We start from the raw sequence: 25,718 nt of genomic DNA on the forward strand, positions 1-25,718 counted from the left end.
AAGGATCGAGAGTTGAGCTCGTCAAAATGGCGTTCGAAATCACTGACGTCTTTGGCAAGTAAGACACGTGACTTATTGCTGATGAGGTTAAGCACTCTTGGATTAGAAAAGGAGGAAGTGGATATATATTGCCGTCTAGAGTTGTAGAACTAGCAACTCATATCGAAAATTCAGTGAATATGATCAATAACACACCGAAGCTGTTTCAAGGCTCAGCATCGGCAGCTTTGGATGGTGCAAACAGAGCAAACACCCTTTGTCTGTGTTGCGTTGCGGCCGATTGAATTCCTGTCGACACAACTCTCTGTGCTGATTCCCAAGAAATTGGAAACCAGAAATCATGGAGGAAGAAGACGATGACTTTTACGACCCTGTCGATACTGTTCCACCAGCGCAACCCCAGAACCATGCCCACAATGCAGCTCCACAGGATAGCAATGATATGGAAGAGGTAGAGGTCGAGGAAGAAGACGACGTTCGTTCCACACCTGCCTGCTGTTTGAGCTAAACTGACTCTGAGACAGGATGATTTCAACATTATCACAGAAGCGCCGGCGGATGCGGCCCAAACGGAGGCGTGAGTTCATGGATGGCACGCGTTTTTGACTATCTTTCTAACTGACCCGCTTCGAAGCTCTCATCCGCGCCACGCGAGCCTTCGACAAGAGCCACCACGACCCGTATCAGCAGATAATTTGGGAGTCTCAAATTCGGTAACACCATCCGCGACACCTCGACTCGATGCCCCGACGCCAGTACCTGCAGTCGCAACCACAACCGCAACCAGCGCGAAACCCACCACACCCCAGAAGCCAGGGTCAGCGTATCCTGCCATTCACAGCTCCACAATCGACGTCAATGTCAACCCCGTGCACCCGGCGACAGGGAAACCGATCATGGCGAGCGACATGGATGCCGACTTCCCATCTGACGACAAGCCCTGGCGGCGACCCGGGGCCGATGTCTCGGACTACTTCAACTACGGGTTCGACGAGTTCACCTGGGCTGGTTATTGTCTCAAGCAGCAGGAAGTCCGGAAAGAGGTCGGGGACCAGAAGAAACAGCTGGACGACATGCAAGCTTTCCTGGGCATGGGCATGCCCCCGATGCCCGGTGCCCCAGCTGGCCCAGGCGCGCCGGGGAGTGGCCCGCCTTCGATGCCCGGCGTTCCAGGTATGCCGGAATTGTCGCCTGACATGATGCAAGGCATGATGGCGACGATGATGGCCCAGGGCTTGGATCCGTCCTCCATGGATCCCATGACGTTCATGCAGCACGCCCAGGCCATGATGGGTGGCCAGTCGGGTGGCCAGCAAGGCCAGCCGGGCTTTGGAGGTCCGCCACAAGGCCAAGGGTTTGGCCAAGGTGGTCAAGGTCATATGGGGTATGGAGGATATGACCAGCGTGGCAACTATGGTGGTCGAGGACGCGGGCGACGATGGTAGTTCTGGCGGTCGAGGTGTGTTTTCGTGGTTGAATTTGTCTCTTTACGAGGAATGGGATTCTGCGGCGTTTTATGCATACACATATGGAATGATATAGCTACTATTCACAAGCACATCGCAGTCACCTCTATCGTCTTCTCTGGTATAGAGTAAAGCAATACCAGTGCTTGCTAACAGTAGACGCAAAAATAGCGCATCCATGATAGATATATATTCTTATACTTGTTTCCCCTGTGCTTCCTACTAGGCTTTTCCGAAAGTGTTTCTGATAGTTTCCCCCTCCCCTATATATATATGTTTTTCGCATTTTTATGATGTGTCTCATGATCTTCTTTCGTGCTACTAGTAGGCCCAGTTCTTGTTGGCTTCTATGTCGTGCACTGTTCCAGCTTACAACGAATATCTCGGGGACCCGGAGGAGCTCGATACATTCCTGCGCGCAGTGCGAAATTGGACTTGAGTAGATATAAAAATACTTCAATTGTATTCCTACAATATCTAGTAATTTAATTAAATACAATATCTTGACTATATGAATCGCGCCGTGGATTTGTTTGGGCCTCGGGAGAAGCTCACGGGCTTGGCATTCTGGAAATTTCTCCAAAGCCCAAGTCTTTCCCCCAACTTCCCTCTTCCCTTCTCCATCCTCCCCAGCACATTCCCCAACTTTTGCTCTCAGCATCTCATCTAATCTCCTCACAATGGTACGCATCTGGTGATCATCGAAGCAGAAAAAGAGTCGGATGAGCATCCTCCGAACCGGGGAGCTCGTTTCTTCTCCGTCCTCACTTTTTCCCTTTCCATTCTTTTTGTCATCGAATCGATGCCGATTGACATTGCCCATATCTTCTGCTCTGTCGCGTACTGACTTCTATATTCATAGTCTGCCCTCCGCAACATCAAGAGCCTCGCCCCCCTCCTGGACCGCGTCCTGGTCCAGCGCATCAAGCCCGAGGCCAAGACCGCCTCCGGCATCTTCCTCCCCGAGAGCAGCGTCAAGGAGCAGAACGAGGCCAAGGTCCTCGCCGTCGGCCCCGGTCTCCTGAACACCGAGGGCAAGCGCCTCCCCCATGGGTGTCAATGCCGGTGACCGTGTTCTGATCCCCCAGGTGCGTGATCTTCCGGGTACTTCCGCGCTAGCAGATAGTTTCATCGGCCTCAACTGCGCGCAAGCACCTGGGTGAGCTATATATTTTGGGTCTAATTCTGACGCGATTTGTTTGATAGTTCGGTGGCAGCGCTGTCAAGGTCGGCGAGGAGGAGTACAGCCTCTTCCGTGACTCCGAGTAAGTTCATTCCCCTGGATGACTCGCAATTTTGCGAATTGGGACACCTCACTTACAGATCTGCAGAATCCTGGCCAAGATCAACGAGTAAATTAAATGACCACCGGCGTCACCTCGTGTCTTGTCTCGCTCCGATCTCCAGTCGTTTTCTGTCTCCTGATAGCTCTCCCGCTGTGAAATTGCAGGGCAGCTAGAAGCAGACCTACGACTTGTACTATACCGATGCGAAGTGATGAGCTCAAATCATCTCCACGAATTTCCAACCTTAAAAAAAAGTCGAAAAATCTATACTTGTGGAAGCTGGATGTTAAACAATATGGTGATTGCTATGTTGACTAGCTCTGGTTTCCCTTTGCATACTTGAATTTTGAAGCGCTGGATTGGCCTTGAGTCTTGCATGTCTTTATCCAATGTACTTTTACCCCAATCGCGACTTGCCCTCGTCCAGACAATAGGCAGTCGAGTAATTGCAGACATGATCATCTCCTCTCTACTTGGATAATACTTGGCGACTGGGTAGTGCTCTATTGTATTTGAAATATGTCCACCTTAAGACCTGTTTACACTCGGCTACTGATCATAGATAAGTCCATTCCAAGGCTGTACTGTCAAGTTCTTTGGTCAAAGATTCTTGACTTGAGACCTGGTATCTGTTGGACACAAAAACATCTTCAATTTCGTGGTAATGGAGGAGATCATGATTACTTTGCCGACTTGAAAACATACCCATCCCAAGCACATATTTTGAGAGTTTCGTCAATCGCATCATGAAGCAAACCGTTTCAACACCCGCTCGCCAAACAACTCTTCAAATTCGTCGCATTGTTCCTCAGGAGACAATCCAGCAAAAACAGAAAACCGACACGGCTGCCCAGGTTCGTTATGTTCACCAATACTGGTGTCTTCGCCGTCTCTATTTGGCGCAGAAGGCCCAAGGATTCCGGGCACGTCCAGGAAAACGCGCGCCGCGAAGGGATTCAATCCCATCAGACGATAATGGACCTCGCCAATGGTTTCCTCCTCCTTGATCATCTGCTGCACACTCAATCTGGCAGTGCCTTCAGCGGACTCTGATCTCGACCGTAGACGAGTGTTGATGCGCCGCAACAGACCCTCATGCTTGTATGCAACTGTCCTAATCCACCGGCTCACGCTTACGGGATCCGCGGCGGTAACGAGCAGCCTCACCGTGGCTTTGCGCCCGAGCGAGATACAGAAGGCTCTCAGGTTGCCAATGGAATTGCGGGTGCGTGCGTCCATGTTCGACGGGCCGGACTCCTTGACTGGAAAGCTTGGATGGCAGAGCAAGACATATAGATACTCGTAGCGGAGTGCAAGGCGGTAGATGCGTTCTCGTAGCGGCGAGTCTATCTCGGGCTGCGACTGGATGTACAGGTCGTCATCGCTGGGTTTGTGTCCTGGGAGGTACTTCTGTGTCGCTGCTTGCGATGTTGTTAGGATGATCCCGGTTGAGGGGGAGATGATCACGTCCGCTTCGTTGGTGAGTTCCTCGTCTTGTTGGGGGTGTACTCCGGCTTTTTCTCTTTCTGACTCTGGCAAGAGACGGGTGAGAGGCTGGTCGTAGTCCCGGTAGATGAGTCTCGGGGTGATGGTTTTGTTCTCGAGGCATTGGATGACTCGTACGTGAGTCTTGAGAAGAGTTGTTGAGAGGAAGAGGAGCGATGGCTCTGTGTCCTTCTTGGGAGAATCTGGAGTCTGTGGTGGTGGTGGTGGTGGATGGAGGACATGTGAAGGAGATGGGAGCTCAGAGGAGCTGATTGTTGACATGGCTGGGTTTGGTTCAGACTGCTCTTGTTGGGGAGTGTCTTTCGACTCGGAACTTGGAAACTGTGGGCTTTTCAGAGAATCGTCGGTTGTACTCAGGCCTCTGGTTTCCATAAATGCCGACAACGAGCCTAGTCCTCTTGGTGTGAATCTCGCATATGAGTGGTGCTCACTGTGGCTTTGCTTTAAGTGTTGATCGCCTGCATTCAACGATGGACACGGAACCTGTCGATCAGATTCAAGTGCACCTCCACCGCCATCAAGCAGAGTCTGCGAAGTACGCTCCAGACCAGCAGTATCATCTGCCTGAACTGTCCCCGACATGGCAACATCCCCATCGACATCCCCCCGAACCGATGAAAAAGCCAACGGGTCCTCCTCAGCAGTCAGAAGAAAGGAAGTATCTTTTAAGGGATCAGCGCGCCCAGAAGGCAGGAGAAGTCGATCCCAATTGATGGACCAGTCCGACGTTTCATCCAAGTGCAAGGCATCAGACAGCAAGCGAGCTTCGGTGTAATTGATGTCAAGCTTGGCTGTTTCGATGTCTCGCTCGAACTGGTCGTGCCGTTTCTCGAATTTTGCTCGCACGGGGTCTGGTTCATGCTGGGCTGCGACGTCGGCGTAGGCGTCGTCGATGAATGAGAGGGGGTTGAGGAGGGTTGTGTCTTCCGCGATGTTGTGGAATTCGGCGTATTGCAAGATTGAGGGATCCTGGGAAAATGTCATTTTGGTTTGGATAGTGGTGGATGGAGGTTGATGTGGGTTGTAGAGATGGGAAATGGGGATAAGGATGATGACAAGAAGGGTGAAGTAGGAAATACAGCGACGCTGAAACATGAACAAACGAAAGCAGGTTTTACCATGGGAAGTCCCATGAGGGATAAAAAATAAAACGCTGGTATTTGGCTGGCTGTGGCTATCAAGTTGCAACAAAGAAAATCAGAAAGAAATAAAGAAGAGACTCCAGATCCAGATATGCGACATCATGCCGGTCTTTGTCTTCAGTCATTGTAGTTCGACTGTCGGGCCCCATCCTTGTTGACTGCCGGCAGTCCATACAAAGCATTAAGGTCTTCCTCTTGCGACTTGCCCGATTCCTCCAGCACCGGACGCTCAGCGTGGACAGCGACTCGCACTGCATGACGACGGTGCGGCGTAAAACCATGCGAAGCGGTATGTGTCTACACCAAAAGAATTAGTACTTGCTGTTGCAATAAACCCAGATAAAGAAGGGTACATACCGTAGTTCGGTTATCCCAAAGGGCAACATCATCCTTGCCCCAGGAGAACCGCGCATGCATCTCTTGCGTCGTGGCAACGACGTCGGTGAGATACCGGATTATGGCGTCGCTTTCGGCCTGGGGGATTCCGATGATGGTAGTGACAAAGCCCGGGTTGAAGAACAGCGCGTTCCAGCCTGTGACAGGGTTCGTTCGGATCAGAGGATGTTCTGTCGTGACGGGGTCCCGGCGGACGGGTCGCCCAAGGGCTCGCGAGTCGTTCGCTTGCATGTCTGCGGAGTGCCGAGCTGTCAGGCCCTTGAGATAGGTTTGCATGTGCGAGGAGAGCACATCGTATGCGGCGTACTGCGACGACCAGAGCGTGTCGCCGCCTCCTCCCCGGGGTGGGCCAGTGAGAAGCTTCAATGAAGTATAAGAAGGAGGTTGCAGTTCATAAGTGACCTGGTTATGGCTGTCAGTAAGATAGAACAGAAATATCTCGTGCTGTAAATGCTTCACATACATCAGAGTGCCAGAGGAAACTGGGAGTAAATAAGGCACGGTTGTCACCGGAGTTGTCGCCAGTGTATACAACGTGGACGTCTTCAAGACCTTGCTTCCGGGGGACGGATGTTGTTGCATGCTGCTCAGAGTTAGAATATAAGTAGGCTTCCACAAATATAACGTTCATACCTTGTGGAGCTTCCCAAAGTACTTCCCTAGCTCCCGCTGTGCCTCGATATCAAAGTTCTGTTGCGCGCGGAAGAAGACGACACCTCGATAGGCAATCAGACGGGCCAGGTCATCCCGCTGGGCGTCATTGAGCTTAGCCAGGTCAACGCCCTGGATCTCCGTCCCGATTTTAGGGTTGTAGTCAAAGACAGCGGTAGCGTCTTGAAGGAGGTTACGGAACTTGGGGTCACCTCGAAGACCCCGATCCTGGTAAGGGGTGTACTCTAAAGGCGCCCAATGAATATCGGGGAAAGAAGGAAGGAGGTCCTCGTGCGGGTAGTCGACATGCTGAGCCACGGCTGTGCGGCCGGGAACATAGCCAAACTTGTTGTCACCCACCGTCTCCTTCCTCGGAACGGTGAAGTGTCCCAGGGTTGGGGCCACGGGCTCTTCCAGCGACGGAGCCATGCTATTCAAGGTGGTTCAATGTGGAAGCCAGATAAGACCAAAAAGGAATAAGCAGGAAAGTATAACGAGTATGAATGGATCAAGTGGATCAATTCGAGCAACCAAAAAGTGATGGGTATATGAGGCAAGCGTGGCGTAGAGACACAGACGGGGCCGGGTTTTATAGAGACACGGTCTATAAATATTGACAGACCGCAACGTCCCAGCCAAAATGACTCAAAGATGGACGCCCCCAACATGCCGGGGCAAAAGATCTGGCCTGATTACGGATCCGCCAGGGCCCCGGAGGAGACGGAAATCGCGCCATCTTCAGAGTCGATCACCCAAGTAGCGGCAAGGGCAAATGAGAGGGCTCGCTGCGAACGGCACAGGCTGGAAAAAGGGGGGCATTGATCGCTGACGAAATCGAGGGAACTTGCGTCCGGTTCTTTTCTCTCTCCACTTGGTGGAAACAGCCCTTTTCTTCCCCAGAATCCCTCGGATCACGCCATTTTGCTGACGTTGATGGCAACATTCGGCCGCGTTGCCACTTCACTGCTCCCTGCTGGTTTCTTTCAGTGTGTATAACCTCACCGCTGTTTTCAGAAAGCAGACATGTCCATGCGGTCTGTAAATGAGCCAGGGGAGGGCAGGGTTGAGGTGGTAGCCATATCTTGGCGAGGATGTTGTTGGAATTAGCAGTACCCAAGATTGCGCTAGGCGGCGATCACGCAAGAGGGACCCCATCGTGGGTTGTATTGCTTTTTTTAGTTCCTTGTGATGTCTTCATTTTTAGTTTGTTCTATTTGTTTTTCAGTCTTATCAATCAGTACATTATTTGGCAGGCAATCCTGGAAGTAGTGTACAGATCTCTCTACAGGTTGAGTCGACCATCGCCCAGACCAGGAGGTCCCAGGGCCACCTCCTGCACCTGTTCCGACACTCCTCCCAGCCGAGCAGCAACACCCATAATGCCCGACTCCACATCTCCAAGGACAGCTGCCAGCTCATTCACTGTGGACTTGGGCGCCCCAGCTCCCGCTCCATCTCGGGACTTGGAGCTCACGAAATCGTGGATCTGGCGATTCAGTGTGACTTCAACACCGTGAAGATGGTCTTCGATCTCCTTCATATTCCCCTTGTAGCGATCCAGCACCGTCCCCATTTCGTCCGAGCGTTGGGAGAAATAGTCGACCAGGTTGACGGGCACACCGTTGACAGCGGTAGCAGTGGACGGGTCACCTTCCACGTCGTCGGGAAGGGCGAGAGTGTTTTTGCGTGTCGAGCGTATCGATGATCGATCCGGCACCTGCTGGTCCTGTGACCACCATCCACCACCGGCCGACTGGTACTGCAGGGGCAGCTTCAGGGTGTCAATAGCACGGAATGCGACCTGCGCCTCGGCCGCATCGCGGGTGACCAGGCCGCGTAGCTGATCGATGTTGCCGGCATCGTTCTCAAGTGCATGCTGCATTGTCTCCAGTTTGCCCTGCACGAAGTCGACATCGTTGGGAATCGTGGCACCTTGCTTTTCGATCGTAGGAAGCATGTCCGCCACCTCGTGGCACACCTTCATTTGGTTAAGAATGTAGTTATCGATGATTTCGATGTGATTTCGGATCTCATCGGCGCAGCTCTCAAATTTCGTGGTTGGGAGCAGGTTGCTGACATCCACCTTGACGCCGGGAACGACCGTCCCAGTGGTGGTACTTTGCTGGAGAGGTTGCTGTGCGCCCTGGGTTGCGCCTTGCTGTCCGAAGAGAGACAGTGAAGGTCCCTGAGGCTGCTGTTGCTGTTGGGTATTTTGGGCTCCGCCGCCACTGTAGATTGTAGAAAAGAGATGAGCCATCTGGCCAAAATAAACCGGGTCGAGTTCACTCACAACAAGCTTCCTCCAGCTCCAGTCGTCGAGCCACCCAGGCCAAGGGTAGGCTTGGGTTGGGCCTGTGTCGTGCTTGCTCCTAGTCCACCACCGAAGAGACCGCCTGTCGTCCCACTCTGAGTCGCGCCAGTGCCGGTGCCCGCCCCTGCTGTACCGCCGAACAAACTGCTCGACTGGGGTTGTGTGGTCGTTGTCGAGCTTCCGAACACACCTCCCCCCGTGGCGCCGCCCTGCTGCTGGCCACCCAGCCCCGAAAACATGTTGGACCCGGTGTTTTGCGACTGTGTGTTGCCTCCCAGACCTCCGAACAAGCCACCAGCGGGCTTGGATTGTGTGGCTGAGCTGGTGTTTCCGAAAAGACTCCCAGAGGTGTTTGTTGCCCCCGGTGTCGAGGTCGAGGTGGTCTGCGTGTTGTTCCCACTGATGGATGAGAAGGTTGGTTAGCCTGGGGTCTTCTCCAAGTTGCGACGGACGCCTAGTCTAGGAGACAGCTGGAATGGCGATCGACCGTATGGGACCAGAGCAAGGGATTGGTGGATCTAGGGGTGGTTTCCATGCCTGGTAGCAAGTCAAAGAACGGGCGAATACTGACAACAAAGAATTGGCTGAATTGGTATTGATCGACAGGCCACCCGCAGAGGGAGCAGATGACTTGGGTGCAAACATGATAAATCAGAACGCCGAGTAGTTTGACAGCCAGAAAAGTGCTGGAGCTTGACGCGATCAAATTGCGACGGAATGCGCCCGGCGGATGGTTTCGCCGAGCCGACGTCAACAGTCTACAAGACTACGTCTGATTTATTGCCAGTTGAATACTTGAATATTTGGATATTTAATTAATCAAATATCTGATCAATTATATTCGACCAAAATATCTGCGCTGGTGGGTTTTTCTTAAAAGTGATTTTTTTTTCCTGCGAGGGTCCAGCAATGCCATGCAAACTCCCAGAGTCGCGCGGTTTTTCTTGCCATTCACTAACCTCTCATGTCTAGGGGACTGAAAGACCGTCATCCATTGACCATCAGCATGCTGTGAATCTCACTGGAAAAAAAATTCTGAGGTGACTCCCGGTCTGATGATGAAGGTTTGATCCTGGCAAATATAAGCCTCTCATCGCCCTGGTAGAGTGAGAGTTCCTTTGGCAAGTGATCAAACTGGTCGAACTGTCCACCAGTGGATTGGTGACTTCTCAAGATGGCCGGCAATATCAGCGACTGGAATCCAATATGTGTGGCTTCGACGGAATCCAGTCCTGGTGGTTCTCTGGCGGGGCATCCAGATGATGTCGAAGCAGACAATAACCTCAAGTCCCCTGGGGACTCAAATTCGCATCTCCCCTTTTTCAGAGGGGCAGAGTGGTAAGTTTCGTTGGTTGTGGAATATGTTGGCATCGGATATCGCCTGACTCGGCATCACCAGGACCCCAGATGGAACTACGCTCTTGACAGACTCAGCAGACCATCGCATCCGAACCTTTATCCTGTGAGTCGTTGTATTATCTGTCTGGAGTTGCATGATGAGTGCTCATAGAAAAAGCCCCCCGGACCTGCTGGAGAAGGAGTCAGCTCATCAACTGTCCCCATATTCGACTCTTCCCTCAGCTGAACCGACATATGCCACTGCAGTGTACCCATTCTATGCTCTCCAAGATCCATCCACTACGCTGTTTCTCTCTGCTGTGCGCGATCATCCGATTCGGCTGGCATCAGCACTGGCTCCCACCTCGGTGGCGAGTTATTCCCTGGTCCACCCAACGACCGAAGCATTCATCACTCCCCATTCGATGATATATCCATCAACACTCGGCGGAACTCAGTTTCTCACGGGATCGGACAGCCTCATTTGTCTTTTCGATGTCTCCAGACCAGGAACGCAAGGCCCGGTGTCGTGGATGCCCACCATTCCCAGCAAGCGCAAGCAGATCGTCGGCGGGGGTATCGGTATGAAAGGAATTGTCTCTGCCATGGCCGTCAGCCCAACAGGGGATGGGATTCTTGCTGCAGGCACCTTCACCAGACAGGTTGGATTGTATAACTCGAACGGGTCTGGCGAGCTCCTGGGCACATTCAGCATCGCAAAGACCGAGGCGAACCGTGACATCGGGGGACGTGGGGTCACTCAACTTCTCTGGAGTCCATGTGGTCGATATCTGTATATCGCCGAACGGAAAAGTGATGGCGTGCTGGCTTATGACATCCGCGTGACAGGCCAAATGCTCGGGCATCTGCGTGGCCGGAAGGCGATGACAAACCAACGGCTCAAGGTGGATGTTGTCCCTGCTGGGCCCGATGGATCTCATGAAGTGTGGGCGGGAGGCACAGATGGGTACATCAGGGTTTGGAAGGATCCCATGTATGCTGCCGGCGGGCAGGATCCGGACTGGGAGTTCAAAGCGCATGATGGTTTGTCTTTCCAATAGCGCCCTCAATGTGTTGTCTTTTCTGACTGGCATTAGATGCTGTGACGAGTGCAGTCTTCCACCCAATGGGAAGTGTTGTTGCAACATGCTCTGGGCAGCGTCACTTTGCCAATGACGACACGCCAGACGACCTCGACGTGCATTCTGGCGCCGGGAAGGCAGATAACACACTGAAAGTGTGGTCAATGCCATTTCTGAACTCGACCCTCGACCCTCCCAGCTCGGAACACGAAGACTGACATTGGCGTTGTCGAGGCTGTGTATCACACTGTTGCACTTGGTGATCGAGGGTCTCGGGTAAACAAAGGCTTTGTATGTTATCCATGTTGTTTAATGAGACCAAGCTTTGCTAAGCCTGTCCAGGGCTCCTATCAAACACGCCTCTAACAATGAACCCAGGTCCTGAAAGTGCTGGAGTCCAATACAATTGCTCAGCCCTATGACCTCACAGCCCCAACTGCTCCACGACAAACAAAATCAATGACACGCGCGTCATTGATAGCAAACCCCAGCCCGCTGCATTTTATGCTATTCAAGGTCAATTGCTATTGTTCTTATTGAGGATAACAGGGTTCGATGCCTCTATTCACGCAAAATGCCTATATCTCCGAGTCCTCTTACAGGATTCACCTCGCTTCCTCGTTACTCCCACGTTATCTCCTCGTCATTTCCACCTTACAGCACTTCAAGTCCTTCACTTAAACACCATGGAATTCACTGACACTGCCCCTTCCAACTGGCCTACCAGCCAGCCCGGCTTCAACTTTGACCTCGCTCTCGCTGAAATGGCAGCCGCGCCTGGACTCGAATACTTTGGACCCGAGGGTACCTCCAAGACTCCTGAAAAGAGTATCTTACTCGAAACCCTCGACGACCTGAACCAATCTGAGTACGGCCAGAAGAGCCTCTTCTCGTCTTTGGACGAAGCTCGCGCCAGCCAGCGCCGAGTTGTCCAGACGCCCGATGACCCAAGCATCCCGGTCACTCCCTCGGAGAAGCGTACTGTGGTCGTTCTCCTCCGAGAGGCCATCAAGAATGTCCAGCAGGCGCAGGATTCCGATAAGGTCATCTCGGTATTTCGAAACGGCCGTTACCCCGATGATCGGGTGGAGCTGGCTTGCTGGGAGATGCTGGTATGCTTTCTCCTTCGTCTCTCCTTTCGAATTCTTTCTGTCTCTTGCTTACAACTGAACTATATGAATAGGAGGCCATGATTCGCCGCCACACTGACGGCGCTGCCTTGACCCACAACTTCGTCGACAAGAACTCCAGCAATTTCCCCTCTTTTGTTGATCGTTTGAACTACCTGGTTGAGAGCCTGGTGGTATGTGTATATTATTTGAAGTTTTATTGGTATGCTTCATTCCTAATTGTTGAGTTTCCAGTTCTCCAAGTCAATCTGTAAGCATGTGCTGGACCCCATCTACATGCACACCCTCATTGACGACCCACTGGCTGCCATCAAGCGGGTGGAATCCAACAAGCGCGTCAACGACGTGAAGGGGAAGCGACTGGCAAAGGCCATGAAAGATGAGGCTGCCGATTCCCCCGTTCCTCCTCGCAACAAGAAGCGCAAGTCGGTGGACCACGTTGAGAACGCTCAGGAGGATGACGCGATGCCCACCCCCAATTCTACGCCCAAGTGCGCTCGCCACTGAAACTAAGGTGGCAATGGCCATTCTCTCTCTCATCTGGGCCTTCATTTTGATGTACTGCCACTGGGATGAATATCTGGCTTTTATCCTTTTGATTTGTTCAATATACATCGGAGATACCCACGGTAGTCCTGAAATTACCCACCCATGCTAGCAACGTTTCTGGCTCTTTTGTGTTTATCCATTTAACAATGCTTCTCTCCAATGTGGTGAGATGAAATAAACGAAATAACCTTTTTTTAACTGAATATTCATCATAGAAAGTATGTATTTCCTCTCTTTTTGGCCCTCTTTCTAATTCTCTTTCCAACCCTTCAGTTAGGAGATGATGGAATCTATTGGAAATGCTAGAATAGCTTATAGTACACGAATCCCATATTTGATGTAAGGAAAATCCTCCAGCGTGGGAAGTAGTACACCCCATCCATCTCCCTTGACCCCAGGCTTGCCAGCATCCCGTACACGCACAGCCTGGAGCTCCTCAGCCTCCTTCTCAGGAGCAGTCTTCTCCTCCTCCTTATGCTCACCCGTCAACCCAGCAAGCACCTCCTCCTCGCGGTCCTTGTAGGCACCGAGCAGACCAGGGTGCGGACACCAAACAACCTGCATTCCAGCGCGACGACCAGCCTCGACTCCGGGCACGGCATCCTCGAAGACCAGACACTCGGCCGGCGAGATTTCCGCCTCGCCCTTGCTGCGCAGGTCGGCGTTGATGGTCTCCAATGCCAGCAGGTATATGTCCGGCAGCGGCTTGCCACGCCCCTTTCCGATACGCGGGTCGTCGCCCAGCACGCGGTGGACTTGCGGGAATGCCGCGAACAGCTCCGTCAAATGGTCGGTCTTGAGCTTGAAGTTTTTGCTGTGCGAGGATGTCGCCAGCGCCAGGTGCACTGGCTGGTCTGTGGTCTGCGTGGAGACCAGCGTCGACAGCAGTGTCTGCACGCCTGGTAGTGGCTGCGACTGCGGGAAGTACTTGGCTTGCAGCGAGGCCTGCTTGGTGGCGGTTTCTTCGGGTGTGATAGGCAGTTGCGCCCAGTCGTGGAAGATCTTGCTTGCCTGGAGGGGGTGGTGTCAGCATTGTCGAGAGGTAAGGAGTTTTCTTTTTCGTAATGATAAGGGCCAAAATCTTGGAAAACACACCTCTGGCTGTGGGCGTCCCTGCAGCTGGGCCTTGACTGACCACGGCAGATTGGGCTTGTCGTACATCTGTAGCACTTCGTTGGTGATCATCGTGTACTTGTCTTCCGAATCGATCAACAAGCCGTCCATGTCGAAGAGACAGGCCCGGATGCGGGGAAGTCTGGTATCGAGTCAGCAGAGGCTCAATTGTAGATTTTAATTGTTGTATATGGTTTCCCACATACCCATTGTTAGCAGCCATGACTTTCAAATCGTCTATATTTCTGTACAGAAGAGGGCCACGTTGGCCAACAGCAAAAAGAGGAAGAAAAGAGATCTGCGGCGATAAGGGCCCTGGCGACGCGGGGAACCCGCGGCTTATCACAGGATCCCGTGATTGGGGCCCAACTTCGCTTTTCCAACGCCCCGCCAGAATGTCCGACCACGATCCCTCGAACGTGCCAAAGCCCGAGAGCCAGGCTGCTGATGCTGCCGCTAGTGCAGACAGTGGTGATGATGACGAATTTCACGATGCGCGGTTCCCCGCAGAGGAAGAGGCCGTGAGTATCGATCGTCCTGGTGTTTTTTGCTCGATAAAACGAGTCATGCCCGCCTGCTAACCTTGCCGGTGATGCCGAAGCAGAAATTAGTGAAAGAGGCCCAAGAAATCAAATCCGAGGCGAACCAGCATTTCGGCGCGGCGAGCTACGACCAGGCCATCTCCTGCTACGACCGAGCTCTCGCCGCGTGCCCAATTTACTTGGATTACGATGTCGCTGTGCTTCGTAGTAATATTGCTGCTTGTTATCTGAAACTGGAGGATTGGAAGGCTGCGGTGGAATCTGCAACTGCCTCTATCGACCGTCTGGATAAGATCATCCCTCCCGCCTCAACAGACAAGAGCCAAAGCGATGGGAAGGACCCCAACGGCCAACAGAATGACCCAAAGGACTCGGACGCCGTGGTCGAAATATCCGGAGACAACGAAGAAGCAGAACAAAAAGAATTGCAACGCCTGAAAGAGAATGACGAGACGCGGACAAATGTCATGCGCCTCCGCGCCAAGACCCTCATGCGACGCGCCAAAGCGAAGACTCAGTTGGGTGGCTGGGGGAACTTGCAAGGTGCTTCAGAAGACTACCAGACTCTCGCGGCTATGGGAAATCTGTCCTCGGACGATAGGCTGGTCGTGCAGCGGGCTCTCCGGGAACTCCCAGGGAAAATCAATCAAGCTCGGGAGAAGGAGATGGGCGAGATGATGTCAAAGTTGAAAGATGTGAGTGACTCAGCATTGCATTTTATTGTCCTCGGTATTTCCCTGCTAACACTTCGCTGGTGTAGCTCGGCAATGGCATTCTGAACCCATTTGGTCTGTCGACAGACAACTTCAACTTCGTGCAGGATCCGAAGACCGGCGGTTACTCGATGAATTTCCAATCGTGATTCACTGCCTCTGGACAAACATACAAGCATATTTAGAATAGGGCGTTTTGATTTCATTCATCGCATAGACCATGGGCTTCAGGTCCGGCATCCCATCCAATGATTTTGACTCACGAGCGGTGGCCCTAAACGAGATATATAACAGTGATTGTACCACTGACATTCCACTTCTGTCTCGACAGTTTGTCATTTACTGGAGATGCATAATTCCATTTGCAGGGAGTCATTTAGAGAGAGAGAGAGAGAGAGAGAGAAAAGAATAAATCACGAAGTGACCTGGTCCCCTATCAGTAGATATTGGCTGTGAAGTGCCTCACAGCGTTGCCCTCAGGCCAGGAGTGGCTATACTGGACTTCACGGACTTGTTGCCGATGCTCCCCTCTCGGAGAATCCACCGAAAACAAACTGATCATCCACAGTCGAGGGGCAGCCCAGCGAAACAACAAAGCTTCATCAATTAATCGCGTTAATTCCTTCTTGAGAGTAGTGTGTTGATTATCGCGATGGCATCTCCCTCTAACAAGATCCTCTCTATCTCCGATCTCGAGAAATCAGCATTTCGAACCCTCCCGGTCGGAACCAGAGGTATGTTTCTTGAATACTCGTGCCCAAAAATACCCTCTAATACATCCTGCCAGAATTCTACAACTCGGGAGCAACCAACCAAGTGACTGTCCGAGAAAACATCTCGGCATTCCAGAAGTATCGTCTACTACCGCGAGTGCTTCGAGATGTCTCCCAGGTCAATACCACTACTCGTGTCTTCGACCGAGACATTACATTCCCTCTCTGTGTCTCTCCAGCTGGAATCCAAGCCATGGCCCACCCAGACGGCGAACTAGCCACGAGCAAGGCCTGCGCCAGGATGGGTGTCAGCATGGGCATCTCATCCTTTGCGAACAATTCCGTGGAGCAAATCACCGCTGCAGGCAGGGAAGTAGGGCCTATAGACCATGCAATGCAACTATACTCAATGAATGACCGCAAAAAAGAAGCACGGATCGTCCGTCGAGCCGAGGCTGCAGGCTGCAAAGCCATTTTCCTTACTGCCGACAGCCCAGTGCTTGGGGTACGATATAACGAGTGGCGGAATGGCTTCCAGCCCTCGCCTGGTCTCGCCTATCCCATGCTGGAGAAGTCCTCGGAGGATATCCAGAAGCAATCGCATGACGACGGCTTTACCTCGTTCAACTCGGACTCGCATTCCTGGGAGAAGGAAATCCCGTGGCTGCGCTCCATCACTAACATGGAGATCTGGATCAAGGGAATTCTCTCTCCCGAAGATGTGGAGATTGCGATCCGGTATGGATGTGACGGTGTGCTTATTAGCAACCACGGCGGCCGCCAGCTGGACGAAACACCCGCCACTATTGATGCCCTCCCTGCCTGTGCACAGGCTGCCCGAGGTCGGATTCGCATCCACGTTGACGGCGGCATCCGGTCTGGTAGTGATATCTTCAAGGCTCTGGCGCTGGGCGCTGAATGTTGCTGGGTTGGACGTCCGATGCTGTGGGGACTAGCGGTATGCATATCTACTTCTCTTTCTATTGCGCTGACTCACCATGAGATCTGGCTAACTTGTGTTTTTGTGGAATAGTACAATGGTGAACAAGGTGTGCAATTGATGCTAGAGATTATGTACAAGGAGTTCAAGCGATGCATGCAGCTGGCCGGGTGCAAGTCGATATCAGAAATCAGCCTGGCTAGTTTGGCCGTTGTTCGCGCTGACGGTCCGTTGTCGAGGTTATAGTCTAGTCGTTTTATAGTTACTGGACAGGAATAATGCATAGAATAAACAATAATGCTCAATTGATTTCTTAGTTCTCGTTCATCCCAATGCTGTGTTGGATAGTGATGAATGGAATCGATTAAGAGTAGCTCTGAATGAGAGTTCAAGTTATATTGCTAAAACAACATGTAATTCATCTCTTCTATCTAAGCTATACTCTGGCCGATATGACCCCGAGACCAACCCTGCCCAACTCAAATTGCTAATACCTGCTTGTGAGTATATATCAGAAAGAATTTGTATTGGAGAGGGATATTCCCTACCTTGAAAGCATAGATTCCAACAGGGACCGTTCCTGGTGCGATTTTGATAGTTTGCAGCACGCAGTGCTTGGGCAGCGGTAACGGGTTTCTACGACGAACCGTTCAAATGTGATTTCCACGGTTGGTGGAAATCTATATATGGACCAAGATTAATGTGATTAGTTCATGACGGTGGAGAGATCAGAGGGGAAGTTGGGGAAACATGCCCGATAATACAACGGAACTCCGTCGGGGAAATAGCGAGATTTGATGTCGTGGGCTCTCTTGTCAATTACCGCGGCTATTTCGCTGATTCTCTCCCCTCCTGGCCCATCGATTTTATAGATGTTGGGCTGCGCCCAACACCTGTCCGACCATCTCTCTGGAAACTTGCCAAGTTCGAGAGATATGCTCTCTCGACCTGGGCACACGTTCTCGTGCCAGAATTGAATTTGTTTCAGTCGGTCTTGAGTGGTGCCTATAGAGATGTCTGTCAAGGAGCATAGGTCACTCCCATCTCTGCCGCCAAACATGGCCCATGCGAGTGGCCGGAACCCTGGAACTTGCAGATCGCCGCCTAGGAACGACCCCGGATTGAAGAAGACATCTTGCGGCGGATGAAGTGGTAACCATAATGCATTTTGAAACATCGAGTCCCTCACCGTCCCCCGCAATTGCCTCTTTTTCTCTGGGGTCTGTTGGGCTACCGCTAGGCGAACTATTTTATATTCCTCCGCCCCTTCCATGTTAATATAGCATTCTCCAAGAGGAGTGACCGGATTTGCACTCACATCGCAGCAAACTTCAATCCCCTGGATTGGTTCCTGTAGAGCAAGCCGTCTGGTTACACATCGTCCTTCCATATCCCCAATCCACGACGAGGCGACACCATTGGCGATGGCTTGGAGTGCATGAATGCCCCTTTTGTCCACAGCCACCACAAACCCGCTAAAGTCCGAGGACACAGGGACTATAGGACTTCCCAACCTGATGTATCCCAGACTAATCACTTCGTGCTCTGATAGCAGCTGCAGCCCGGTGACATATGTCATACTGCCCTCTCTGATGAAAGAAACAACAATAGCGGTAAGATTCCGTGGAATGCGAGCGCTCTGGGTTTGAACAGCTCTTACATAGCAAGGAAATTCATGAAGAGGCAGATCCGAGTCGCAGCGTAGATGGGCTTGAATCTCTCTCCAGTCCAAGTTACTGTCACTTTCTCTGGTGGCCTCGGTTTGGTCCGACTGCATTCTCATGGTGATGACATCTTTGATCCACTGGCCTCTCCGCCAAATGCGATTTCTTCGTTGGAGAGACGCGCAGAGGTTTGGCAGTGAGCTGCAAGTGTAGAGACTTCGCCAGTCATTTCTTGCATATTCTTTTGGTCTCTTCGCCCATAAGCAGGAGAGAAAACCACGCTCTCTGTTCACCTCAAACCTGGTTGCCCAAAATGCTGGTTCATCAAAAAGCCGCCCCATCCATCGCGAGACAAGTCGCACGTTATAGAAATCGATGATTTCAAGGTGTCGTGCGATTTCAAAGGTAATTTCTGGAGGGAGAATGGCAAAGGTATCGCGTGTTGGATGATGGAGAATCATCTTGGACCTTGGAGCTGCAGAGATACTTTTTGGTTGTCTCTTTGCCAAACGGACAATCTCCTCGGCATCAACATGCTTGGTCGGGTCCTCTGCGCCGTAGACACAGTCCTCATCTACCTTTTCAAATTTGGGCACCAATGAAAGAACCACCGCCAGCTGTGCTAGAGGTATCGAGACATCCTCAAAGCAAGTCTGGATAATCCTCCAGCATGCATCATGAAATATAAAAGTATCCCTGCTCAGCCGCGTGGAGTTGAATTTCGAGATATCAAATGTCAGCAGCTCAGCACAGTCGCTGTCCCCTTTAGTCGGAACTTTGACAAGGTAATGGCTGGCATCCCACATATCGAAGTGATAGATTCCAACCCCTGAAAGTTGGTAAATTCCTTCAACCGGGTAAACTGTACATTGTCAATAGATGGCAATCTAGCTGCCCAAAAGACACTCACGCATGCGAACCCGTAAAGTCCATTCGCAGCCTTCGCCGACTTCAATCCAGCAAATATCACAAGGGCACATTTAGTGGAATATGTGGTTGTGGTTTTTAGAAGAGAGACATTGTTTAATCCAACATGTCTTAATGCAGTGGGTCTCGTCACCTTGACACCTACACATATATACCTCGACCAAAATCGGTGGCCAACCAGAGAAAATAGTTTATGGTTCAATATCTGGGCGAGTAGTGCGAGACGTAATAATGCCGACAGAGCATTCTGATGACAGTACAATGACAGAACTGCCGAAATACGATGAAAGAACAGAACAAGTAGGTCAATTCTGATGATAAGGAGGGCAAAAGAGGATGATAATGGTCGGCCCCACTGCCAGGTCAAAATGACCCCTCGAGTCGGACCCACAGTATTTTCAGCTGTGGTGCAACTCTCTCTCCTATATCGACGCCTCGCCTCTTTTACTTTCGAAAGTGTCTCGACGATGGCGCCGCCAATATTTATATTTATATTTATATATATCTAGACTAAAATAAAGGCGACGCGTTGATCTATACACTCTCTATACCTATCTAGGTGTAAAGAATATACTTGGCAGGGTATAAGACCTGTCGATCAGGCAAAGAAAACAAGGAGGAGGAGTAAAAGAAAACAGTATATCTTTATTGCTGTCAAGACTAAATCTTGTCTTGCTAGCTAGATACGAGAGTATCAATTTATCGTATAATATCTTTATAGCTCCACGTAGACCTGGACAGACCCACGGATAACCCATATAGGTCGACCCGTGGGTCAGCCTATAGACGGGTCGTAGGTTAGACCTCTTAATCTATAGACAAGTCAAGATTTTTTTAACCCGTCCCGCGGGTTAATAGGTTAATCTATTTAATCTATTTAGGTAGATACTTTGTTAACTATATAACTTTTATAAATTATATTATTTTTAGCTATATTTTTAGGTATTATATTTATTTTAGTTAAATAATTTTTTATAATAATTAGGAGAATAATTCTTAAAAAGTAATTCTAGAGAATATTATTTTAAATATTAATTAATTTTAATTTTAAAACTTATAATTATTAAATATTTATAAGTATTTATAAACCTTACTAGAAATCTATAGAAGGCTATAATTATCTTTATAATTACTTTTTAACTTTTCTTATTATAATTAATAAGATATATCGATAATAATTATTAGATTTATAGTATTCTTTTTCTTATTATTATTAATTAATATAATCTTTTTATAAATCTTTTAGGTCTTTTTTTTATATATAATTTCTAATTTATCTTACTCCTAAAGCTCTTAAATAAATATAAGCTATTTCTCTTTAACTTCGAATTTAGTAATATATATAAATATTATTAGATCCTATATAATAAATATATTTAGTGTCTTTTATTATTAATAATAAATATTATATATAGAATTAAATAATCATTTAATATTAGTATTAATAGCTAGAATTAAGAGAAGATTATAAATAAAGTTTATAAATATAGGAAATTTATATTAATAATCCTTCTAGAACTAATAGAGTAAGGTTAGAATAGTATCTAGATAAAGAATATATTATAATAATTAGTAGAAAAACTACTATAAAAAAGTATATATTTTATTATATCTAGTAAAAAAGGGACTATATAACCTTTTTATAATAAGAGACTCGAGATATAGAAAAATAATCTAAGGTAAATTATTATAGATTTAGAGGAATATATAGATCTAATACTTATTTTTTATTAGTAGATAGAATTTAGTACTATCCTAGTACTAAATTTTATAACTAATTAGAATAGGCTCTACTAATATATATAAAGTTTATTAGATAGTAAAAAATAGGTTAATAGATTAATCTATAGACTAACCTATTAATCTAAATAATTAAATAAGAGTAATACCCTAAGATTTTTCTTTTTATTCCTAAAAAATTTTAACCTAACTAGCTAATATTATTATTTTATATAAATCTAGAAAAAATATTTAAAATAATTCTTTTATATAATTAAGACTATAATATACTTATATATTAATAAAGAAATATTAGATATTAGATTTATACCTATTTTATTATTTCTAATATATATAGTTTACTTATATAAAAAGTAGTAGTATTACTATAGACTTTAAATATATATTTTTAGGTTTAGTATAAGAAAGGGTTAATTAATATCTTTTATCTATATCTACCTATTATAAAATATAATTCTTACCTTAAAGTATTAAATTAATAAATTAATATATTATATATTCTAAATATATTATTACTATATAATATTCTTTTCATAAAGAGTTATAATTATAAGTTATATTAGAACAAAAACAGTATTTAATAATAGTATATTATTAAAAAAGATAAGCAAATTATCTATCCTAATTAAGAAATTTATACTAAAATAGGTCAAAAATAGGTTGACCGTTAACCCGCGGGTCAACCCATAGGCGGGTCAGGATTTTATTGACCCGACCTATAGGTCGTGGGTTTGGGTCATGGGTCAAGATCTTTGACCCATGGGACGGGTCTGTCCATGTCTATATATATACAAGCCGAATCGTGATCGAAGACGAAAAACTTATCTAGCTAGGCTTTTAAACTCCTAAGCTACTCTCTATAGATTAGTTAATTAGATTCGCTATAGAACAACTAACAATCTATTGCAGCTAGTGTGGAAGATTTAAAGTTTTTCGATAGATTAAGAGGCAATTAGTTATCTCGTACAATTACAGGATGAACAGTAGTTTCGGCCTTCAAGCCTTACTTTCTTCGCAGGCCGCTTCCTGGAACTACTAAACTTGGTTTGAACCCGTGACCAAAAGGATCCTTCGTCGCAACGGATAGATTTTGCGTCAACTCGTATTCAATTCTCCTGGTCATGTTGTTTCGATTGCACTTAGGGCACCTCATCTTTGATAGTATTGAGTCCGTGTGGATTCCCGATGATGGTAATAGATTTGCGTTAAGAATAATAAAAGGTCTGAAGCAAAGGTCTCAAATCAACCTTAGCCAGCCCGAGTTGCTGTAACCAGCTCTCTCAATTCCCAACAGATTTCTCAACTCTTAATACATGTGTTCCCGACAAAGCTTGGCGTCTGTACCAAACTCCTCCAAGAAATAAACTTCGTCAGGTATTTTGCCTGGCAGATGTCGAATACTCCTTTTTGTCATGCACACGCATGGTCCCAGTACCGTTCTCATATATGTGGTGTGTCCTGGCTGAGCCATTCTTCGGCTTGACCCTGGCGCTGATAATATTTGCCGGATCCGTGCGGTTGAAGTGAGATTTGTGAATAGGGTTACTGCCATCGTTGCGGTGCCTACATAATCTGTCGTCAGTAATGAACAACATCATGGAACGAAGGTGCGCAAGCATTTACAAGATTTCGACGGATTCAATTTCGCCGACTTTCTAGGAGATTGTTAGTATAAATCTCTAATAATTGAAGATTATTCGGAGACATTAATACCTTGACGGCGCCATTACTGATATAAGTGAAAAAGGCATCTTTGAAAGGGTCATCAAGTTTGTTGGCAGGGTATCCCAAAAAATCGCACGAGGGCTTGACTGGCAGAGTGGAAAGATCTTTTAATAGACATGGTGGCGTCTCTGGTACTCTGTTACCAGGAGTGAGTAGATGAAAGACGATCAATTCGAATTATATTTTCAATGTAGGTAAGGATCCGTGGCTTTTTATATCCGAGGGACATGCTTTGTAGAAACACACGGCTGTGCATTTTGTTCGAGGCGCTGTCCGCATGTATCAGTTGTCGCCCATATAATCCGATTCTGCCAATCATTCTCGTTCGTCAAGGGGTTCTATCCACTTCGGCATTGATCCAGGATGCTGGCGAAGGCAAGAATGATTGGGCCAGGCGAGCCTATTCGTGATCACATCAAACCAAAATGTCTAGCGATGTCGATCCTGAGAGCGCCTGTTGACTGGGATGCCATATGTTGATCACTGGTAGTAGGCAACATTCTAGCTCGAAAATTCGGCGCCTAACTATCATGGCCGTTACGCCTTCAATTGAGTGGGGGGGGGAGGACAATGATTCAGATTGGTCAAATGAAGACCAAAATGGAAGTGCTGATCATTTACTGAGGCATTTCAGGCGCTAAGATGAAACCAAGCACACGTACGCGCTTTGCGGTGGATCTTTTTGGTGGCGAGATCACCTGACTTGGGGATCCTCACCCCGGCGTGTCTGTTTAACGACCAGCACATATTTACTAAAGCACTCTCAAGTCTACATCAGATTATTCCGCTACCTCTTCGCTCTACAAATTGCTACACGACAAAGCTATTCTCCTTCCCTCAGACCATGTTCTCATCACTTCTGCGATCTTTACCCCAGCTCGGGCGGAGATGGAAACCTCTGAATTTCTCCAACACTAACTTCGTTCGGATACCCGAATGGCACAAAATTGAGGAAGAGACTCTCCCAGACTATAATGCCTCACAGTATTATCCAACTCGAATAGGAGAAATCATCAAGGACCAGTATCAAGTCATCGGCAAATTGGGATTTGGCTCTACTTCAACTGCGTGGCTTGCACGGGACATGGAGTAAGAACCCTCATGGTTTTTTTATAATTATGGCTAATCTGAGATACTTATATACTGTCATTATAGCAACCGTCGTTATGTTATGCTCAAAATCTTTATCCAGGCTTCGTCTATGGGCCAGCAGCTCGATAACGAGCTCAACATATATAGACATATGGAGCAATCCCCAACCGCCCATCCCGGTCGCGATGTCATAAGAACGCTACTTGATACATTTTACGTCGACGGACCTAAAGACAAGCATCGATGCCTCGTGCATCCCCCATTATGGGAGAGTGTTTTGGCTTTTTTACGCCGCAACCCAGTTGAGAGGCTACCCTCAGCAGTCATTGCAGTCGTTCTTCATCGCCTGTTTCTGGCATTGGATTATCTTCATACAGAGTGCATGATCGCACACACTGGTATGTAACCTAATATTGCCCCCCTCCTACTACTTCTAATTCTTACACTTCCCCATTAGATATCAAGGCCGATAATATTATGTTCGGTATCAATGATGAATCAGTCTTCACTGACTTCGAGGAGAACGAACTTCAGCGACCTGTTCCGAGGAAAGAGGTTGACACAGACGGGAGAACCATCTATATGTCCCAGGAACTCAAAGTACCAAAACAAGTTGGTGCCCCAGTCCTTTGCGATTTTGGTTCGGCCGTGTTCGGTAATCAATACCACACGATATTCATTCAACCTAAGATCTATCGAGCACCGGAGGTGATTCTAGGAGTACCATGGACGTATAGCGCTGATATATGGAATGTGGGATGCATGGTAAGACAAAGATCCTGATTTTGATGCAAAAATTGCTAATAGTTGAGTTATAGATTTGGGATATATACGAAGGTGGTTCCTTATTTACGGGCCAAGACCCTACATTTGAGACGTACCGCAGTCGAGCACACCTTGCTGAGATGATCAATCTTCTTGGTCCCCCGCCTCCCAGCCTTCTTACCCAAGGGGAGCTACGAGATAAATTCTTTTCAAGCGAAGGCAAATATGATATCCAGTGAATTTTGGCGTCCAAGTCCACTAACTACATGACTCTAGGTGCTTTCCTCACTCCAGAATTATTGACACATCGGGTTCAGCTTGAGAATAGGGAAACTAGTCTCAAGGGGAAAGTGGAAAGAGAGGCGTTCTTAAATTTCATGCGCAAAATGCTACAGTGGGAGCCCGGCAAGCGTAGTTCCGCTAAGGAGCTAGCGGAGGACGAATGGATACACAGCCATATGTAAATATGAATTTGAGTGTAATTGTGTGGTCTGCTTATACTATAGTGGCCGAGAACGGACAAAACAGGCTACCAATATAATCCATGTCTATGTCCACCTCACAAAATAAGGGTTGGTCTTTAATGCAGGGGCTGGGATCTGTTCCTAATTTCAGAGCATCGTTCTAGATACACCCTGTCCTATGCACCACCAATTCGAAGATAGGCTCGCAATTCAAAATCGTGAAGACGCCAGGTTGGGACGCACCAAAGTATACATACTCCTTCGATGCGTTTCGAGGAGATCCACAGGCCGATAGCCAGGATCGTTCATCTTATAGGCAATAAATCTTTTTTTTAAGGTTATTGCCGCAGATCTTCCTCGTTATCTATCCCAAAATATGTCGGGGTAAGGGCTGCGCCCGAAAAATGGCGTCATGCAATATTAAAATGGATATTAGGCAGGAATGGTCTGTCGTATTCCCAGA

The 25,718-nt window shown here is 48.4% G+C and overlaps 12 protein-coding genes across 12 annotated transcripts; 7 read left to right on the forward strand and 5 right to left on the reverse strand.

Annotated features, from left to right (window-relative positions):
* Positions 1-340: 340 nt before the first annotated feature.
* On the forward strand, positions 341-1,445 carry fip1 (cleavage polyadenylation factor subunit FIP1; the record flags this gene model as incomplete). The annotated part of the gene is made up of 3 exons (XM_056655098.1): positions 341-475; positions 525-577; positions 635-1,445. The coding sequence occupies 3 exons, from the start codon at positions 341-343 to the stop codon at positions 1,443-1,445; spliced, it is 999 nt and encodes a 332-aa protein (XP_056513125.1).
* Positions 1,446-2,146: 701 nt separating this feature from the next.
* NUU61_004517 (co-chaperone GroES family protein) lies at positions 2,147-2,822 on the forward strand (the record flags this gene model as incomplete). The annotated part of the gene is made up of 5 exons (XM_056655099.1): positions 2,147-2,149; positions 2,329-2,521; positions 2,589-2,625; positions 2,684-2,731; positions 2,798-2,822. The coding sequence occupies 5 exons, from the start codon at positions 2,147-2,149 to the stop codon at positions 2,820-2,822; spliced, it is 306 nt and encodes a 101-aa protein (XP_056513126.1).
* Positions 2,823-3,496: 674 nt separating this feature from the next.
* NUU61_004518 (uncharacterized protein) lies at positions 3,497-5,242 on the reverse strand (the record flags this gene model as incomplete). The annotated part of the gene is made up of 1 exon (XM_056655100.1): positions 3,497-5,242. One exon carries the CDS (start codon positions 5,240-5,242, stop codon positions 3,497-3,499), a length of 1,746 nt encoding a protein of 581 aa, XP_056513127.1.
* A 275-nt stretch (positions 5,243-5,517) lies between these two features.
* NUU61_004519 (TauD/TfdA dioxygenase family protein) lies at positions 5,518-6,876 on the reverse strand (the record flags this gene model as incomplete). Its single annotated transcript, XM_056655101.1, has 4 exons — positions 5,518-5,697; positions 5,758-6,198; positions 6,260-6,379; positions 6,430-6,876. The coding sequence occupies 4 exons, from the start codon at positions 6,874-6,876 to the stop codon at positions 5,518-5,520; spliced, it is 1,188 nt and encodes a 395-aa protein (XP_056513128.1).
* An 853-nt stretch (positions 6,877-7,729) lies between these two features.
* Positions 7,730-9,403, reverse strand: NUU61_004520 (uncharacterized protein; the record flags this gene model as incomplete). Its single annotated transcript, XM_056655102.1, has 3 exons — positions 7,730-8,675; positions 8,738-9,157; positions 9,330-9,403. The coding sequence occupies 3 exons, from the start codon at positions 9,401-9,403 to the stop codon at positions 7,730-7,732; spliced, it is 1,440 nt and encodes a 479-aa protein (XP_056513129.1).
* Positions 9,404-9,932: 529 nt separating this feature from the next.
* On the forward strand, positions 9,933-11,396 carry NUU61_004521 (uncharacterized protein; the record flags this gene model as incomplete). Its single annotated transcript, XM_056655103.1, has 4 exons — positions 9,933-10,096; positions 10,158-10,220; positions 10,269-11,140; positions 11,194-11,396. 4 exons carry the CDS (start codon positions 9,933-9,935, stop codon positions 11,394-11,396), a joined length of 1,302 nt encoding a protein of 433 aa, XP_056513130.1.
* A 468-nt stretch (positions 11,397-11,864) lies between these two features.
* On the forward strand, positions 11,865-12,815 carry NUU61_004522 (uncharacterized protein; the record flags this gene model as incomplete). The annotated part of the gene is made up of 3 exons (XM_056655104.1): positions 11,865-12,290; positions 12,362-12,481; positions 12,552-12,815. 3 exons carry the CDS (start codon positions 11,865-11,867, stop codon positions 12,813-12,815), a joined length of 810 nt encoding a protein of 269 aa, XP_056513131.1.
* Positions 12,816-13,169: 354 nt separating this feature from the next.
* On the reverse strand, positions 13,170-14,193 carry NUU61_004523 (haloacid dehalogenase superfamily protein; the record flags this gene model as incomplete). Its single annotated transcript, XM_056655105.1, has 3 exons — positions 13,170-13,868; positions 13,953-14,112; positions 14,177-14,193. The coding sequence occupies 3 exons, from the start codon at positions 14,191-14,193 to the stop codon at positions 13,170-13,172; spliced, it is 876 nt and encodes a 291-aa protein (XP_056513132.1).
* A 172-nt stretch (positions 14,194-14,365) lies between these two features.
* On the forward strand, positions 14,366-15,374 carry NUU61_004524 (uncharacterized protein; the record flags this gene model as incomplete). Its single annotated transcript, XM_056655106.1, has 3 exons — positions 14,366-14,491; positions 14,572-15,207; positions 15,273-15,374. The coding sequence occupies 3 exons, from the start codon at positions 14,366-14,368 to the stop codon at positions 15,372-15,374; spliced, it is 864 nt and encodes a 287-aa protein (XP_056513133.1).
* A 503-nt stretch (positions 15,375-15,877) lies between these two features.
* On the forward strand, positions 15,878-17,124 carry NUU61_004525 (alpha-hydroxy acid oxidase; the record flags this gene model as incomplete). The annotated part of the gene is made up of 3 exons (XM_056655107.1): positions 15,878-15,959; positions 16,013-16,896; positions 16,972-17,124. 3 exons carry the CDS (start codon positions 15,878-15,880, stop codon positions 17,122-17,124), a joined length of 1,119 nt encoding a protein of 372 aa, XP_056513134.1.
* Positions 17,125-17,584: 460 nt separating this feature from the next.
* Positions 17,585-19,522, reverse strand: NUU61_004526 (F-box protein; the record flags this gene model as incomplete). The annotated part of the gene is made up of 2 exons (XM_056655108.1): positions 17,585-19,404; positions 19,453-19,522. The coding sequence occupies 2 exons, from the start codon at positions 19,520-19,522 to the stop codon at positions 17,585-17,587; spliced, it is 1,890 nt and encodes a 629-aa protein (XP_056513135.1).
* A 4,256-nt stretch (positions 19,523-23,778) lies between these two features.
* On the forward strand, positions 23,779-25,030 carry NUU61_004527 (uncharacterized protein; the record flags this gene model as incomplete). Its single annotated transcript, XM_056655109.1, has 4 exons — positions 23,779-24,023; positions 24,090-24,424; positions 24,484-24,791; positions 24,845-25,030. 4 exons carry the CDS (start codon positions 23,779-23,781, stop codon positions 25,028-25,030), a joined length of 1,074 nt encoding a protein of 357 aa, XP_056513136.1.
* Positions 25,031-25,718: the final 688 nt, after the last annotated feature.

Source organism: Penicillium alfredii (assembly GCF_028826965.1).
Source record: "Penicillium alfredii strain IBT 34128 chromosome Unknown utg000005l_segment0_segment0, whole genome shotgun sequence".
In the NCBI taxonomy this organism is placed as follows: Eukaryota; Fungi; Ascomycota; class Eurotiomycetes; order Eurotiales; family Aspergillaceae; genus Penicillium; species Penicillium alfredii.